At 55.8% G+C, this 17259-nt stretch overlaps 1 protein-coding gene across 1 annotated transcript in view; it reads right to left on the bottom strand.

The window, feature by feature from the left end:
- KCNK5 (potassium two pore domain channel subfamily K member 5) overlaps positions 1-5944 on the bottom strand; it is a 32954-nt gene extending 27010 nt beyond the window's left edge. The window contains exon 1 of the mRNA XM_056137320.1: positions 5518-5944. Within this exon, the coding sequence (XP_055993295.1) occupies positions 5518-5703 (186 nt within the window). The 5' untranslated portion in view covers positions 5704-5944. The remainder of the gene's footprint in view (positions 1-5517) is intronic.
- Between the last annotated feature and the right edge of the window lie 11315 nt (positions 5945-17259).

Raw genomic sequence — 17259 nt, 5'->3', positions numbered from 1 at the left:
TGCCCCCCTTGGAGGCCTCGAGCACTGCCAGGGTGGCCCCCGTCATCCCGGGCACATTAAGGCCCTCAAAGCACCGCATTCTCAGGCTTTCTCAGCTGTGCCAGCCTGCTGCCGAGAGAGGAGGACTCCCCAATTCTGTTTATGAATTAAACAAAGACACTTGCGACTTGGTGGCGCCTGGCATCTCAGTGTCCTTCCACTGGATTTCGGGAGCTACCACCCAAGGGTGCTGATCTTTCTTCTCTGCAACTAAGGTGAGTGTGACACCCCAGCACCACCCAGCGTAGCGCCAGGCCGGTGAGACCCTTGGGGAGGTGGACACTAAAATTCGGGTGACACAAAAGGGGAGAGAACAAAAGGGAATGCCCTGCCACAGAGGCAGGGTGGGATGGGGGGTGGGAGGGATACAGGCTCAGTGGTGGTGGAGAACGGGCATGGTGGAGGGACAGGGACTCGAGCATTGTATAACGGAGACCCAAGCACAAAACTTTGTAAGTCTACAACTGTACCTCATGGTGTTTCACTAAAAAAAAAAAATCGAGTGACGTCTCTCCTGCCACTCTTGTGCCTGGAGGGGCCCGGAGGGGGACAGCGGCACCAACCCCCCATGAGCAGCACATCCCAAGCACCAACTGCCAGGACCTCCGTGACTGAGGTCACTCTCCTGCCTGGGCAACCCTCAGGAACAGGTTTACCTTCCTGCCACTGGGGAGGCAGGTAGCACCCTGGGGTCCCCCATCTGATTCCACGAATACTTGGGCACCCACTGAGCTCCCCACAGAGATCGCCGGGACCTTCTCCACACACCACCCCCCTCAAAGGGAGCAGGGAAAGGTGGTGACCCCGGCTCCCACTAGCCCCTCACCATGCATTCTGAGGTCCCCACTTCTCGAGGAGCACCTAGCCACAGACACTGGTGTCCCGGGGGCTCATCTCAGAGCAGAGTGCCTCTCCTTCCCCGGAGCCTCCCGGCCACACACACACACACACACACACACACACACACACACACACACGTCAGAGTGGGAAGGGTGGGCCCAACCCCCGCAGCAGAGAGCCAAGTCCAAGATGAAAGCCTTTGGCCCGAGGTCAGAAGCATTGAAGCGCAGCATCCAGAACTGGGGGTTGTGTTTCTTTCCAACGGGAGACTAGAAAAGGGCCCAAGCCCCAGGGAAGTCCTCAGAAGCAACAGCCATCACCTCCCTGGCCCCTCCACGGCACCCCGCCCCCCCCCCCCCCCCCCCGACTCCCACCAGGACCTTTCAACGCCCGCTCATTCACTGCTCCCCTCCCGGTCTCTCCCGCTTCATCTGCAGCTCTCAAGTGCTCCAGTAAAACTCTCAAATGACTTGATGAAAACTCACTTCCACAGCTCAAACTCTTAACCAGAGCAGTTAACAAAGGCGGGCCTGTGCACTTGAGAATTTATCGTGGGGAGAAGGAGCAGCCCTCAGCTCTGAACGAAACATAACTAAGAGAAGAAACCGTGAAGAAGGGACCGCTCTCTCCCATTTCCTCTCTCTGAGCCCACTTCTCCACTGTGCACACGTGCAGCCCTGAATGGCGGGTTCGAGTCTGGAGGAATGGTGGAGACCACTCACTGGCCTGTCCCGAGTATCAAAAGCTCTATTGTGCAGCCTCCTCGCCTCACAAAGGCCGCTAAGTGCGCCGGGGCTTTACAGCTTTGACCAGCTCACAAAAAGAGGTTTTTCATGTCAGCCCCAGTGCTCCAGAAAACTCCATTAACAAGCCTTCTTTGCGGCTCTCTGAGCAGATGTGACTTTACCCGCTAAATCCACGTCGATATTTCTCAAAATCAGGGCGGGATGACTGGTATTGGCAGGAACCTCAAAGTTGGAATGTGCCTCGCTGCTGTAAGGCTGCAACCTGCATGGGGAGCTGTCAGGGCATCCCGGAAATAAAAGGAGGAGACCCCTGCCCGCAATCAAACAGCCAAACTCCGGTTAGAAAAGTGGTTTGGAGGGACTGGCATTATAGCACGGCGGGTAGGGCGTTTCCCTTGCATGCGGCCGAGCTGGGTTCGATTCCCAGCATCCCATATGGTGCCCCCAAGCACCGCCGGGAGTAATACCTGAGTGCATGAGCCAGGAGTCCAGGAGTAACCCCTGTGCATCGCACATCGTGGTGTGACCCAAAGAGCAAAAAAAAAAGTGGTTTGGAGCTTAGGAGGAAGGAGGCCAGCAGAATCCAAGAGTCTAACTGCGCAACTCTGAGAGACCCGAGAAACCCACTAGGAATGGGGTGCAAGGGACGATCAGGGTCTCAGAAAGCCAGTCTGAAATTTGCAGTCTCCCACGGTGAGGAGAGCCCTCTGTGAGGTCCTTCTGCCCCCTTTTCCTGCCGGCTAAACTCTCTAAGACCCCTCTTGGGCCTGGGAAGAGTGCCCTTGAACCTTCAGGCTGGGCCTGAGACCCCTTCTGAACACCAGTGTTTTAGTTTTAAGTTTTCAGTTTTTTGTTTCTGATTTTTGTTTGGGGGCCCACACAGGGCAATGCTCAGGGATTACTCCTGACTCTGCACTCTGGAATTACTCCTTGTAGTGCTCAGGAATCCAACCGTACAGTATGCCAGGAATTGAACCCAGTCAGCCACAGGCAAGGCAAGCATCCTACCTGCTGTATTATCTCTAGCCCTGTTGTGTTTTTTTTTGGGGGGGGGGGCACAGAGGGGACACCTCTGTTCAGGAGTGACCCCTGGCATGCCAGGACTCTAACCAAGCTTCACGCAAGCTGCCTTACCATCTCCCATCTCTCCAGCCCCACCTCCAGGTTTTATTTATTTAGGGGGTTCCACCCAGAGGTGCTCAGGGGACCCTACGCAGAGTCAGGAATTGAACCAGGGTTGGCCACGAACAAGGCAAGTGCCTTCGCCCCGGACTACTCTTCAGCCCTACCTTTCTATTTGAATGTACGTCTGTTCACCTCTTGCCGGCAGCCCACTGGAGCAGTCGATTGAACTCATCGCCCTCCTCCCTGCATGGCAGTCATGCCCCACCCCATACCGCGCCTGGCACACAGTGGGCACCTGATACAAACCTGATACAAACACCCGATATAAACAGACTTTGGAACACAGCACGCGGTACTCTGAAGCCTGACCCTTGCTGTAGAATCTTGGACAAGCTCTAAGCTGATATTTTTTTTTTTGGAGGGGTGAGGGGGTTCACTGCTCTCACATCCATAAAAAGGGGTGGTTGTCCAGATTCAACAAAAAGAAGACGGCAGCTATATAAAGTGCTTATTCAGAGCTCCGGGCCATGGGAAACTCAGACCCTTCCTGTTTATGGTCACTGCGCAACAGAGGTGAAGGTTGAGATGGGTTCACTCCTCCTCACCCCATCCCTCTGCCTTTCGGGGTGGGGTGGCGCAGTCTGCTGCCTTCTCAGTAACCGGGAGGTGACGGGCTAGCCGGGCGCAACACAGGAGCAGTCTGTTCTAGGAGAAACAGAAAATAGAATTTCCCAGCAGACAGAGTCCAGCCGAACCCATTTCCTAAGTCACTTACAACAGACCATTCAACAACCTCACATGCCCAGAGGGAGGGCCCCGGTGGCAAGGGAGCTGGCTGGGGAGACAGCCAAGCCGGCTCAGCCCGCCTGCTGACCCAGGGGACTAGAGGACTACCTGGAGTACCTGAGAGTCCAGAAAAGCCCCATCGAGGTGCCTGGTCAGTGCGTGCTCAGTCACAGCAGCGGAGCCAGAGGAAGCCTGGGGTGCATCAGGGCCTGCCACCACCATCCCTGACCCCCCACACTCCCACTTCTAATTGCAGTTCGGACCCTCGCTTCGCACAGGAGACACAAGGAATCTTACTGTGGAGGGGGCAGAGACAGAAGGCAAAAGCGTCTCTCCAACAGCGGGGGTCGACCCCCAGCACCCTCCCCAGGCCCAGGCGGCAGCCCCCAGCACCTCAAGGGCAAGGGCAGGGAGGAAGGAGGGGGAGCACATGGAAAGTGGGGGTCCCAGCAGCCTCGCAGAGGAAGCACCTGCCGACCTGGGGCCGGATTCCAGAGCTGAGGAAAGGTGGGTGGGCTCGCTTTTCTCACGCCTGGGAAAGTGCAAGGGAAACCCCCAGGGCTTAGCCCCTCCTTTCCAGCCACCCCTCGGAGCCGGCCAGCCCCCACCCCAGGAATTCGTGGCCAGGGGCTCCCTTCGGGTTACAAAAGGTGATTTGGAATCTGAAAAAATGCGGAACCTCAGGTGCAAACCTCTCCGGAGGCCGGAAGGGCGAGAGGGTGGTGAGTCCCGGGGCTCCCTCGCCCCCGCACCCCCAGGTCCCGGGCAGCAGGGCAAGGCAGCTTTCTGCAGCCGGCGCTGACCCCAGGCGCCCGCTGCTATTTGGGTTTTTCCTCCGAAGCGAGGGGCCCCGCGTGACCGGAGAGGGTTGGGCAGTACTTGTGGCCGAGCGCAGAGCAGACCGGCCGATGCCCACGTCTTGTTTCTAGAAGTTACCTGCCTGCCTTTTTTCTTTTCCCAGGGGGAGGCGCGGTGGCCGGGGGCAAATCACGGACGTGCCCAACAACGTGCGTCTGGGCACGGGCCTCCAAAGAAAGCGGCCGCGGGCCCAGCGCGACCCCCGCGGGTTCCCCCAGCGGCCTCCCCGCCCCCAGCCCCCTTCCCTTCAACTGCCGTTTTGAAGTTCATTTTCCCACATTCAGCCTTGAATCCCTTCCTTCCTTCCCCTGCCCGGCGCGGAGGAGCAGGGGAAGCACTTGGCGAGCAGCGACTCCCGGTCATCCCGGCGGCCTCCTCCCCTGCAGACAAAGCCCCGCGGCCCACCAGCAAGTCCTCCTGCAGGGCGATTGTTTCCTCAAGGGAAGCTATAAAGGGACCCCCGCCCCGCCGCCGCCCCCACGCAGCGCAGAGACGCCGCAGCCTCCAGCCCGCGTCGCGGGCACCTGTGCGGGACCTGCGCCGGGACCCCACGCGGGTCTCCCCCAAGCAGGCGGTCCACGGAAACGCCACGAAGCGGACACCCCCCTGCTGTCCGGAAAGGAATCCCCCGCCGCGAGGACGAGACTCCCCACGCCCACCCCAGGGCCCATCGAACGAAGGACGCGCAGCGAGTGCGGCCGCGTCCACGACGCCCTTCGGCGGCCCGGTGCTCTCCGGCGTCCAGCAGCCCCGGGCAGCAAGGGGGACGGGGAAACCGAGGCTGGGCCACTGCCGCAGGTGCAGCGGTCCTCAGCCCACCGCGCTGCGTCTTCCTCCGGGAAAGACCACCGTGCAGAGCCACCGTGCAGGAGCGCGCGCGCGGGCGCGGGCTCGGGGGCAAGAGCTGGAGCTCCCGGCCGGACGGAGGCCGCCGGGGCCCGTGGCGGGGGTGGACGGTGCGTGCGGGGGCGGGGCAGGGGGCTGCTTGGCCCCGGAGCGGCCCGAGGCCCCGGGCGGGGCGGCCGGCGATGCCACTCCCAGCGCCGATGCCCGCGCGGCGGGCCCCGGGCTCCGTCCCGGGCCGGGCCGGTCCGCGGGTCCGCCCGGCCGCGCGCCCGCTCACCTCCAGGATCCGGTCCAGGCCGTCCTGGCCCAGGCACGGGAACTCCCGCAGCAGATGCAGCCTCTGCGAGTAGTACTTCTTCTTGGCCTCCTTCCAGTGCGGCTCCTCCAGCACCTCGAAGATCGCCGCCCCGATGGCCAGGTAGAAGATGATGGCCGAGGTGAGCAGCGGGCCGCGGTCCACCATGGCTCCGAGCCGCCTCCCGGCCGCGGCGGGCAGCCCCTGCCAACAGCTGTTTGAATTTGGAGCTCCGCATGCGCAGTGGCCCCGCCGCCCACTCGCGCCGGGCGCGGGTCTGCGCGGGTCTGCGCGGGTCTGCGCGGGGGCCTGCGCGGGCACGTGCGCGGGGGCAGACCGGCCGGCCGGGCGGGGTGGGCGGGGCGGGCGGCGCCGGGGAGCTCGGGGCCGCGGACACGTGCGCCGCGCCTGCCCGCGCCGCCAGTGCGCGCCGCGCCGCCCGGCCGCGCCTTTAACCCGCGCCGGACCCTCGGGGCGGGGCCCGCGAGGCCACGCCCCCGCCCGCCCGCCCGCGGCCACGCCCCCGCGAGGCCACGCCCCGCCCGCTCCGGCGCACGCGGTGCGCCCCCGCGCCCCGCGAGGCCGCTGCGCTGCCGGGGGCCGCCGCCAGGGGGCGCCGCGGGCGGCGGTGGCTCAGCTCCCGGCGCGGGCCTGCGGACCCCGGCTGAAGGGGCGCCCACCTGGATGCGGGTCGGGAAGCCCTCCGGCAGCTGTTCTCACTGTGGTCCACCGCCACGTCCGGAGGCCCCTGCCGAGATGCCATCGCTTCTGGCTCTTTCCCGTCCCGCGCTCATCCCTGTAAAGCCGGATCCCAGACAGGGGAACTCGGCGGGCCCGCTCGGGACCCCGCTCCCGCCCTCACCCCTCCCGGGACCCCCGCTCGCGACCCCCGACCCCGGGACCCCGCCCCGGCCATCACCCACCCCGGGACCCCGCCCCGGCCCTCCACCCACCCCGGGACCCCGCTCGCGACCCCCCCACCCCAGGACCCCGCCCCGGCCCCCCGCCCACTCTAGGACCCCGCGCCGGCCCCCCACCCACTCTAGGACCCCGCCCCGGCCCCCCACCCACTCTAGGACCCCGCCCCGGCCCCCCACCCACTCTAGGACCCCGCCCCGGCCCCCCACCCACCCCGGGACCCCGCCCCGGCCCCCCACCCCTCCCGGGACCCCGCTCTCGACCCCCCACCCCGGGACCCCGCGCCGGACCCCACCCACTCTAGGACCCCGCCCCGGCCCCCCACCCACTCTAGGACCCCGCCCCGGCCCCCCACCCACTCTAGGACCCCGCCCCGGCCATCACCCACCCCGGGACCCCGCCCCGGCCCCCCACCCCTCCCGGGACCCCGCTCTCGACCCCCCACCCCGGGACCCCGCCCCGGCCCCCCACCCACTCTAGGACCCCATCCCGGCCCCCCACCCACCCCGGGACCCCGCCCCCACCCCCCACTCATCCCGGGACCCCGCTCCAGACTCCCCCACCCACCCTGGGACCCCGCTGCCGTCCCTCACCCATCCCGGGACCCCACCCATCCCGGAACCCCGCTCCCGGCCCCCCACCCACCCCGGGACCCCGCTCCGGCCCCCCGCCCATCCCGGGACCCTGCCCCGACCCCCCACCCATCCCGGAACCCCGCTCCCGGCCCCCCACCCACCCCGGGACCCCGCCCCGACCCCCCACTCATCCCGGGACCCCGCTCCAGGCTCCCCCACCCACCCCAGGACTCCGCTGCCGTCCCTCACGCATCCCGGGACCCCACGCATCCCGGGACCCCACCCATCCCGGGACCCCACCCATCCCGGAACCCCGCTCCCGGCCCCCCACCCACCCCGGGACCCTGCCCCGACCCCCCACCCATCCCGGAACCCCGCTCCCGGGCCCCCCCACCCACCCCAGGACTCCGCTCCCGGGCCCCCCCCCACCCCAGGACTCCGCTCCCGGCCCCCCACACCGGGACCCCGCTCCCGCCCACCCCCCCACGGACCCCTCTCCCGGCCCCCCCACACACACACCGGAACCTCTCCCAGCCCCCCCACACACCGGGACCCCTCTCCTGTCCCGCACACACACCGGGACCCGGCTCCCCACCCCACCCCCACCCCGCCAGGCACCCCACTCACCTCCAGGACACTTGCACTCTCGAGCCTGTTTATTCGAACTTGCCACCCGCTCCCCGACAGCCCGTGCCACCCCCATCTCCCACTCCCCCAGCTGGTCCGTTTCCTTAGCCACGCTCTTCTAACATCCTCTATTTTCACTTCTGTCCTTTCTGGGACACCTCCCCTGTGCCTGCCGCACGGTGAACGCGGGCTACAGCTCCGTGCGGTTGCGGAGTGCGGGAACGCATCGAAGCGCATTTGTCGAGAGCACACCCGCGACAGTGCTCCTTTGCCGAGTGTCAATAAACCGCTGGCAGCCCGGCTTCATTTCATGCCTCATGAGAAGCTTGAGTGGTTCGTTTACTCAAAGCCTCGACCGGCAACCGCCTGGAGGGCCGGCCAGACCCGGAGGAACGGTGCCCGGGTGCGGTCCGGGCTTCTCGCTGCAAGTCCCTTCCTCACGAGCCCCGCGGTGCCCCAGGGGTGGCAGCAGGAAGCGGGGGACCCCAGGATTCTTGGCACTGGCTCTGGAAGCCGGGTCTGTGGAAGCCAGTTCCCCTGGGGCCTTCCTGGGCCCATGCTCACCCTGGAAAAGGCCTTCGGGCGTCCGCTGCTCTCCTGCCAGGACCCCTCCCCATCTCAAACTCTCCCGGTCCTGAGCAGAGGCAACTTCTGCCCCAGAGTCGCTCACTCCCCACCCCCCACCTCCTGGTAAGGGACTGTGGTGTGGACAGTTCACCCCGAGGTGTGGGGCAGTTGGAGGCCGCAGGCTTCCTTGGTTTGGAAAATTCCCTACCACTCCCCTCCCGCCTCCGGTCTGCTTCTCTTCCCAAGAAAATAAAGGGCCGCTTCCTATTCCAGCTCACTGTCTCGGTGCTGGGCACCGTGCAATGAGCAGGTTTGGTTCGAGGCTTTCAGGATGTCTAGTTCTCACTTTGTCTTTTCCTCCACCTTCTACCCCTTTGCTTTCTTCAGCTCTCATCCTGGAAGGTCGTGCCTGGCTCCCTCCCTCCCTTCCCATCGCCCACCTTTTACCTTCCTGTCTCTTCCCAAACATCTTAACCTTGGCCCCCATTCTCCCTGCTGGGCCTCTCTCTTGCCTTTGTCTCATCAGCATTCAGTGGGCTTCTCCTCCTGTCTGTCCCTCCCTCCCGGGCCCCATCTGCACTCTTGAATCAACAATTTCCATGGAGATCAGGAGCTATGCCCGCTGGGGGGCTTTGGAAAATAAAAACCAGTGACTGTCTGGAGAACTAGAGCCTCAAGGATGGGAAAGGAAAAAGTAGGGAAATGGCTGGTAAGAGAGAGTGTGAATTTTCTTATTCTGCTGATAAATGTGAAAGGCTTTATCGCTGTGCTTATTTATCACCTTGTGGCTGATAAATACTAATTTCAAAGGGCTATTTTTGGAAAGGCTTTGAATGAACTTTGAGAGTGGAGTTTCACCTCGATAGCTTCTGATCATTAAACTTACCTGAGTCCCACCTGTAGCTCAGAAGTTCCATTGTTTATTTTCTCCAAGGTCACTTCAAAGGGAAAGTTTCCCACAGAAACTCACCTATGCCATTGAGTCCTGTAAAAAGCCCTTAAGAGGATGAGTTCAACATTCTCATTGCAGCACTATTTACAATAGCCAGAATCTGGAAACAACCTGAGTGCCCGAAAACAGACAACTGGTTAAAGAAACTTTGGTACATCTACATAATGGAATACTATGCAGCTGTTAGGAAGGATGAAGTCATGAAATTTGCTTATAAGTGGGATGTCATGGAGAGTATCATGCTAAGTGAAAATGAGTCAAAAAGACAGGGACAGACATAGAATGACTGCACTCTTTTGGTGGAATATAAAATAACATAGTATGAGACTGACACCCAAGAACAGTACAGACAGGGCCAGGAAGATTTCTCCATAGTTGGAAGCCTGCCTCATGAGCTGGAGGAGAAGGCAGTTGGAATAGAGAAGGGATCAATGATGGTTGGAGGGCTCCTTCAGATGGGAGATGCGTGCTGAAAGTAGATAAAGGACCAAATGTGATAGCCTCTCAGTAGATATATTGCAAACCATAATGCCCAAAAGGAGAGAGAGAGGGAGAGAGAGAAAGAGAGAGAGAGAGAGAGAGAGAGAGAGAGAGAGAGAATGGGGGAAATTTGTCTGCCATACAGGTAGGGGGAGGGTTGGGTTGGAGGGGGCTACTGGGAACATTGGTGGTAGAAAATGTGCACTGATGGAGGAATGGGTGTTCGATCATTGTATGACTGAGACTCAAACATGAAAGAAAGCTTTGTAACTGTATCTCACGGTGATTCAATAAAAAAAAAAAAAGAGTTCAACGTCCATCACTTAATAACCTTGTTTACTTACCAAAATGAGTTTATATCACTGCAAAAGGTGAAAAGGTTGTGTTTTCAGCTGTGTTTTTGTGATATTGCTGAGGGACAGACAGAAAACTGTTAAATGGCTATAAAGTAGCTTACAAAATTGTCAGTTGCTTGAAAAAGTTCTGGTTTCTAATGACTCATTTAAAAACCAGGAGGACCCACTAAATTTTCAAGTCTACAATCCTCTACTTATTTTAACTAGATGGCTTTTGAATGGTGTATTTAGTGTAAGTGATAAGACAACCTTGATTATTCATACCAGGAAAAACAACAAAAATCACACACACACAAAGACAAAAATCATTGAGGACTGGGGGACTAGCTTAAAAGACTAGAAGCATGTACGAGAGACATATGAGAGGGACTCAGGTTTGATTCCTCACGTAGTCTGTTCCCCAATATGTGCTAGGAATAGATCTCCACAAAGCAAACAAGTAAAATCAGAGGGCGATAATGTTCCATTTAGGGCCAGAGCAACAGTACAGCAGGGAAGACGCTTGCCTTGCATGCTGAATCTGACTTGAGCTTGATCCCCAGCATCCCATATGGTCCCCCAAGCACCACCAGGATTAAGTCCTGAATGCAGAAGCAGGATTAAGCCCTGAGCACAGCTGGGTGTGAATGCCCCCATGGAAAAAAAAAAGTTCAATTTAAAAATAAGTAGTGAAGGATCTGGACAGACAGTACAGCGAGTAGGGCATTTGCCTTGCACACAGCCAACCCTGGCTCAATCCCTGGGATCCATATGGTCCTCCAAGCCCAGCCAGGAGTGATTCCTGATCATAGAGCAAAGAGTAAGACCCGAGCACCACCAGGTGTGGCCTCAGACCCTAAATAAATAAGTTGTAGAAGTGATATGTGCATACTGTGGAAAATAATTCAGCCTTTAAAAACTCTGTCACATGGGGCTGGAGCAATAGCACAGCGGGTAGGGCGTTTGCCTTGCACGCGGCTGACCCAGGTTCGATTCCCAGCATCCCGTATGGTCCCCCGAGCACTGCCAGGAGTAATTCCTGAGTGCCGAGCCAGGAGTAACCCCTGAGCATCTCCGAGTGTGACCCCCCTCCCCCCCAAAAAAAGCCACCAACTCTGTCACATACTGCAACAAAATTAAGCATATTACGGAGGGTGGGGGAGAAGGATGAGGGTCAGAAATATAGTAAATAAGGAGCTTGTTTTGCAGGCAGACAATCCAGGTATGATTCCCGGTATCTGGCACGGGAAGTGCTCCATGAACACAGAGCCAGGATTAAGCCCTGAGCAGTGCTGACTGTGCTCCAGAAACCAAAAGCAGACATGCTTCTTCCTTGTGTATGAGGGGTCAAACATTTTGAACAACCTTTTGAAACTGGAATTTAATATTTTTTTTTTCAAAAAGTAGCCTAACACAAAAACACAGAATTGAGTGGTCCTTGCTGATGACTGTGGGCAGGAGTTCTTCACTGGGCACTGAGGAGATTGGTTCACTGATATTAATCAGTCAGCCAGCTCCCTGTGGCCTTGGCAGGACTTTCTTCCTCTAACACGGAAGCCACATACTCTAACTCAGAGTCAATTAAGGAATGGAGAAATGAGTCCTTATAGGTTAAGACCACTGATCCTGAAATATTTGTTTGAAGATTGCAGATCGGTCTCTATCGCGTTTCTTTTCCTTAAAAAGGAAATGTGATAAAATCAGAATTTCACCACTGTATGGCTACATCTAAAATTTCTGCAGCCAGGGAAAGCAAGAGAGGCCTCACCCTGACCAGGTCAGAGGCCACCCCAAGTTACTCCTCGGACTGGGTCTGTAGTAACACAGCAGGTGGGATTTGTGGGGTGCCCCAAGCCACCTTGGGGGATCCCTCACACATCACTGTCCAAACCACAAGCCTCTTCCTCTGTAGCCTGAGTTCTTTTTTCGGGAGACTATGGCCTGTCTCTTTGGTCTCTTACAGCCTACTCCCTTATCTGACCACTTTTTTTTTTAATTGAATCACCTTTAGATACACAAAGTTGTTCATGATTGAATTTCAGTCAAACAATGTTCTAACAACCATCCCTTCACTAGTGCACATTTCCTGCCACCAATGAGCACTCTTTATTTTTTTTTCAGAAGAAGTTATATATTTTTTTCACAACTTTCTTTTATTAAAAATTTTTTAATAGTGAGACATCATGAGGTACAGTTGCAGACTTACACATTTTTGTGCTTGGGTTTCAATTATACAATGATCAAATACCCATCCCTCCACCGGTGCCCATTTCCCACCACCACGGATTCCAGGATCCCTCCCACTCCCATCCCCCCATCCCACCCTGCCTCTGTGGCAGGGCATTCCCTTTCGTTCTCTCTCTCTTATTGGGTGTTGTGGTTTGCAAAAGAGGCAATGGGTGACAATCATGTTTGGTCTATAGTCTACTTTCCGCATGCTTCTCCCATCCTGGGAGGAGTCTCCCAACACCTTTATTTGGTGTTATATTTTTAACCACAAACATGTCTACCTAAAAACATTTGCTAGACTGTAGGATAACATTGATTTGGCCTTTCTCCCTTGCCACAGGGAACTTAGGTTTATTGGGTTACTCCCGTCACAGTGCTCCCGAGTTACTCCCATTCCTCTGTGTTTATCTGTAAACTCTTCTCTGTGCTCTCCTCCTGAACCAGTTAATTGCCTTTTTCCCCTAATCAGATTCTGTTAACTTACAAGGTCAGATCCTTCTAAGAACATTAAACTTGTATTATAAATTAAATATTGCTTTTCCCCATCTTTTGCATAGTTTCCTTTAAAGTAATATCCTTTTTGTATGGACACAGGAAGACAGTTAATATTATGCCTTTGTAATTTGGGAGTCGATTCCAAATAATATCCACTCCTAAACATCTGCTTTCTCTACTTAAGCCTCAGTGGCCATTAGTTGCCTCACACCCCAAAAGCAGGGTCCCGATGAGGGAATGAATGGACCCAGGGCAAGCAGTGTGCTACCCTGGCATCGAAATGGCCAGGCCGAAGTGCCACAATACTCATCTATAAGTCAAGAGCACGGTCATGGAGAAACTCGGTCATGGCCCAAAAGAGGTAACTGAATAAGGACCCTGCTGGAGTTAGGATGACTAACCTGGTCTGAGGGCTGTGGTCTGGAATATCTAGTGAGATGTCCCCAGGAAGAGCCAAACTTTATGCTTCATATATATCTCTAACTGTGCTCAAATGACATTACTAGAAATATTAGAAGTAAATTTACTACAACTATATAAGTGGATTTGCTCAAGCGGGCCCAGTAACGTCTCCATTGGAGACTTTGTTGTTACTGTGTCTGGCATATCAAATACGTCACTGGGGAGCTATAAGTGGATTACTAGCTGGGGAAAGAAAGCAACATACCCTGAATGGAATCCCACCCTTGAGAGGATTGCCTAGTAATCTGGAGTAATCTCCTTCATGAGATTTTGTCCTTGAGTTAATATCCCGGAGGAGTGGCCTTACCTCTCTTTGTCGATTTGTTAATGTTCAACCCCACCTTTGTATACCCACCCTACATGATTTCTATATAAACTAGGCTGTAAGAGTGGGCAGGGGAAACTGGAAGGAGAATGAGGGGGAATCAGAAGGAGAACGAAGGGAGATCCGGAGAGAGAAGCAGAAGGGGAGTCAGAGGAGAATGAAGAGGAGATTGGAATAAACTGCAATTGATACCAACCAGCCTGGCCCTCATTCCTTCCTTCGCCTGCCCATCGCCATCAGCCTCCCCGGGATGGGGGAAGTGGCCCAAGACCGCCGAAAGCAAGCGGCAGGAGAGGTGAAGCCCTGCTGCCCTTTAGTAAATACACACCAGACAGTACTATTGCTATATACAAAAAAAAAAAAAAGTCCTCCCCCAATAAACAACAAACAAGCAAACTAAAAAGAGACTGCATGAGGTTATCATTATTTTGCGACTAGCTGGCACAAATTTACATTATATACCAGAAAGTAGTATAACGAATACCAATTGCACTCAATAAATGCCTGTTCATTACTATATATGAATTTTTTTTCTCTTTGGGTCACACCTGGCAATGCTCAGGGGTTTCCTGGCTCTGCACTCAGGAATTTCTCCTGGCAGTGCTTGGGGGGTCATGTGGGATGCCAGGGATCCAACACAGGTCAGTGAAACCCAAGGCAAATACCCTCCCGGCTGTACTAACACTCTGGCCCCGAATTTTATTTTCGACTGAGGAATCATGGCTTATAATAGTATTGTTGTCTATCATTTTGTTTGTTTGTTTTTGGGGCTGTACTCAGCTGTGCTCGAGGCTTACTCGTGGCTCTGCACTCCAGTTCTCATAAGGACTGGGAACCTTATGGGATGCCAGGGATCCAGCCCAGGTCGTCCTTGCACAAGGCACACATTACACCCTTATCCTATCTCTGTAGCCCTTGATATTTATGTTACTGTCCAACATACAGCTGATTTTTAAAAATTGTGTGCCCTAGAGCACATGGCCAGCATGGGCAGCGCCCTCGTGTCCATCCCTGGCACAGCATGGTCTCCAGCCTCCTATCGGCTGTAGTCAAAGATGCTCCTGGCATAGCTATGGAGGTCCTCCCACAAAATATCAAAACTCATGTTCAAAAAAATGCGGGGATGCTCTTGGGGATGTGGCTTAGCAGTGGAGCACTTTCTTAGCAGTGGAAGACTCCCCTGGGGAAAACTGTTATTCGTCGATTGTCTCGAGCAGGCCCCAGTAACGTCTCCTTCATCCTAGCCCTGAGATTATATTCAAGACTTTTTAGGAGAATGAGACCCATCATGTTACTGGTATTTGGCATATTGGGTACGACACAGGGAGTTTGCCAGACTCTGCCGTGTGGGCAGGTTATATTCGGGAGCCTGCCAGTTTGTCAAAGTAGGAATGAGATGTCATAATAAAACGACCCCCGCCTACTGGAATTTGGAGGATCTGGGTGGAGGATGCTCGACTCCAACCCGAGTAGGCTTGGAGATCTCGGCCCCGGAACCCGCGTGGCTTTGTCCCTCTGCCGGTACCTTCAGGTGTGCGGAGAGTGGTCTCAGCATGGTGGTGTCAAGACTCAGAGACTATAAAAACCAGATCCCGGAGGGAGAACAGTGCAGTCTCCTGCCCCCGCGCCTGGCTGTTCCTCGCTGTGCCGTGGCCCCTTGGAGGGAGCGGGTTGAGCGTTCCTCCCCGCCCCGACCAGGTCTCCGGCAGCCGACAACCTCCAGGGGAAAACTGCATAAGATAAAATTTGTGATCAAGCACCTACTTCACATATGTGAGGCCCTGGATTCCTCCCCCCACACTAAAAATTATAAAAGATAATGTGTGTTTGTGTGCTTTGATGTAGCATTGTAAAAATGTACTTTATTTACATAATGCATGATTACAGTAGGCCACGCTAAGGAAAAGTCCTCAAGCTTCACCAGGCAGCCAAAGAGGTGTTTCAAGCAGACTCGTGTCCTGGTCACTGTGCCTCGTCCAGAGTTGACCGGGGCAACTGAGCCCTTGAGGAGGTGTTGGCAGCACTCCAGGAGCGAGATATCTAGGAGGAAGATGGGAGCAGAGGTGACTCCGGAGATGTTCAAGCACTCAGCTACACTCCTCTGCTGTTCGCAGGGCCCGCTTGATGTGGAGCTTGGCCCCAGGCGTGATCTGCCCTGTCCCTCATTGCCTGGACACTTGGCTCACACACCAGCTTCTCTCTCTCTGCCTGTCTCCCTAAGCTCCCTCGCCCCCGGCAGCTCCAGGCAACCCTCAAACTCCTCTTCCAGACCCACAGCTTATTGCCCACAATAAGCCCGTCTGGTCCCAACGTGGCCGCTCCCAAGAAGCATAAAGATCCAGTAAACAATTGGCCACTTGTTCACCAATGGGAGAGGGCACTAAGGGTTGGCTGAGAGTGGGTGGGAAGGGAGGAGGAGGAGGAGGCCCAGTGGAAGGAGGAACCAAGATTCCTGGAATTGCTGCCTCCAGAGCTTGTGACCACAAGCCAGGAGCTGTCCAGTGAGCAGGATCTGGGCACGTACAGATCGTTGGGAGTTCAACAGCATTTCTGGATGAGCGCACCAGCACAAGGACACTGGGAGCTTGAGCCCATGTCTCGTGGGACTCAGAACACTTATTTCATAAATACAGATGGGGGAAAGGGGGTGGTGCAGACATAGTATAGATCAGCATGCAGTTGACCTGGGTTCAATCTCTGATACCCAAGTAGTCCCCTGAATGCTGAGCCAGGATTAAGCCCTGAGCACTGCCAGGTGTGGCCCTCAAATCATAAATTTAAAAAAAGACTTGAGGTCCTGAGAAATAGCACAGGCCTCTTGCCTTGCATGTGGCTGGCCTTGGTTTGATCCTTGGCAAGACATGCTCTCCCAAGTACTGCTGGGAATAGCCCCTGAGTTCAGCTGAGGGTGACCAGCGCAACGCACCAAATACAAAAAAAAAAAAAAAAAAAAAGGATTCTTGTTCTAGGTCACAAAGCATCTCTTTTCTCAAACTACCTGCCCCCAATCCGCCTGTCCTTCGCCAACTACAAGACCAAGATGACTGCCCACCGACATCCTGATGGATCTATCACATCTTCCAGAAGGGTAATAGAGAAAATTATCCATGACTTCTACTCGGATCTCTTCGATAGCCACGTCCACCTGCCCACATACCAAATTCCATAGGATGGATATGTCATTCCCAAAGTTCTCCCTTCCAAAATACGACACGGCATTTCATTAGTAAAGAAACGAACAGCACCCGGCCCAAACAAGGTCAGACCCAAACACCTAAAGAATCTGCCATCAGTACTCATCAATATACTGGCTCGGCTCTTCACATGCTACCTGTCTGAATGCAAGGTTCCGTCCCAATGGAAAACTAGCAGGACTGTACTACTGTACAAGAAGGGAGATATCCATGACATTGGCAACTATTGCCCGATCTGCCTGTTGTCTGTCGTCTACAAGCTGTTCACTTGAGAGTCATCCTGAATAGGATTGGCAGAACACTAGATGAAGGACCATGAGAGCAAGCTGGTTTCTGAAAAGGATTTAGCACAATCGACCATATCCACACAATAACCAAGCTCGTTGAGGTTTCTCAGGAGTTCAAGATGCTGCTCTGTCTAATGTTCATTGATTTAAAGAAGGCCTTTGATTCTGTTGAGACGGAAGTGGTCATCGAGGCCCTAGCCAAACAGGGAGTTCAAAGTCAATACATCAGGATCCTCTGTGAACTGTATTGCGGATTCACTACCAGGATCTCACCATTC

Source organism: Sorex fumeus, unplaced genomic scaffold, assembly GCF_029834395.1.
Source record: "Sorex fumeus unplaced genomic scaffold, SorFum_2.1 ptg000123l, whole genome shotgun sequence".
Lineage (NCBI taxonomy): Eukaryota > Metazoa > Chordata > Mammalia > Eulipotyphla > Soricidae > Sorex > Sorex fumeus.
Note: the sequence above shows the minus strand (reverse complement) of the source record. Positions and strands in the feature narration are given on the sequence as shown.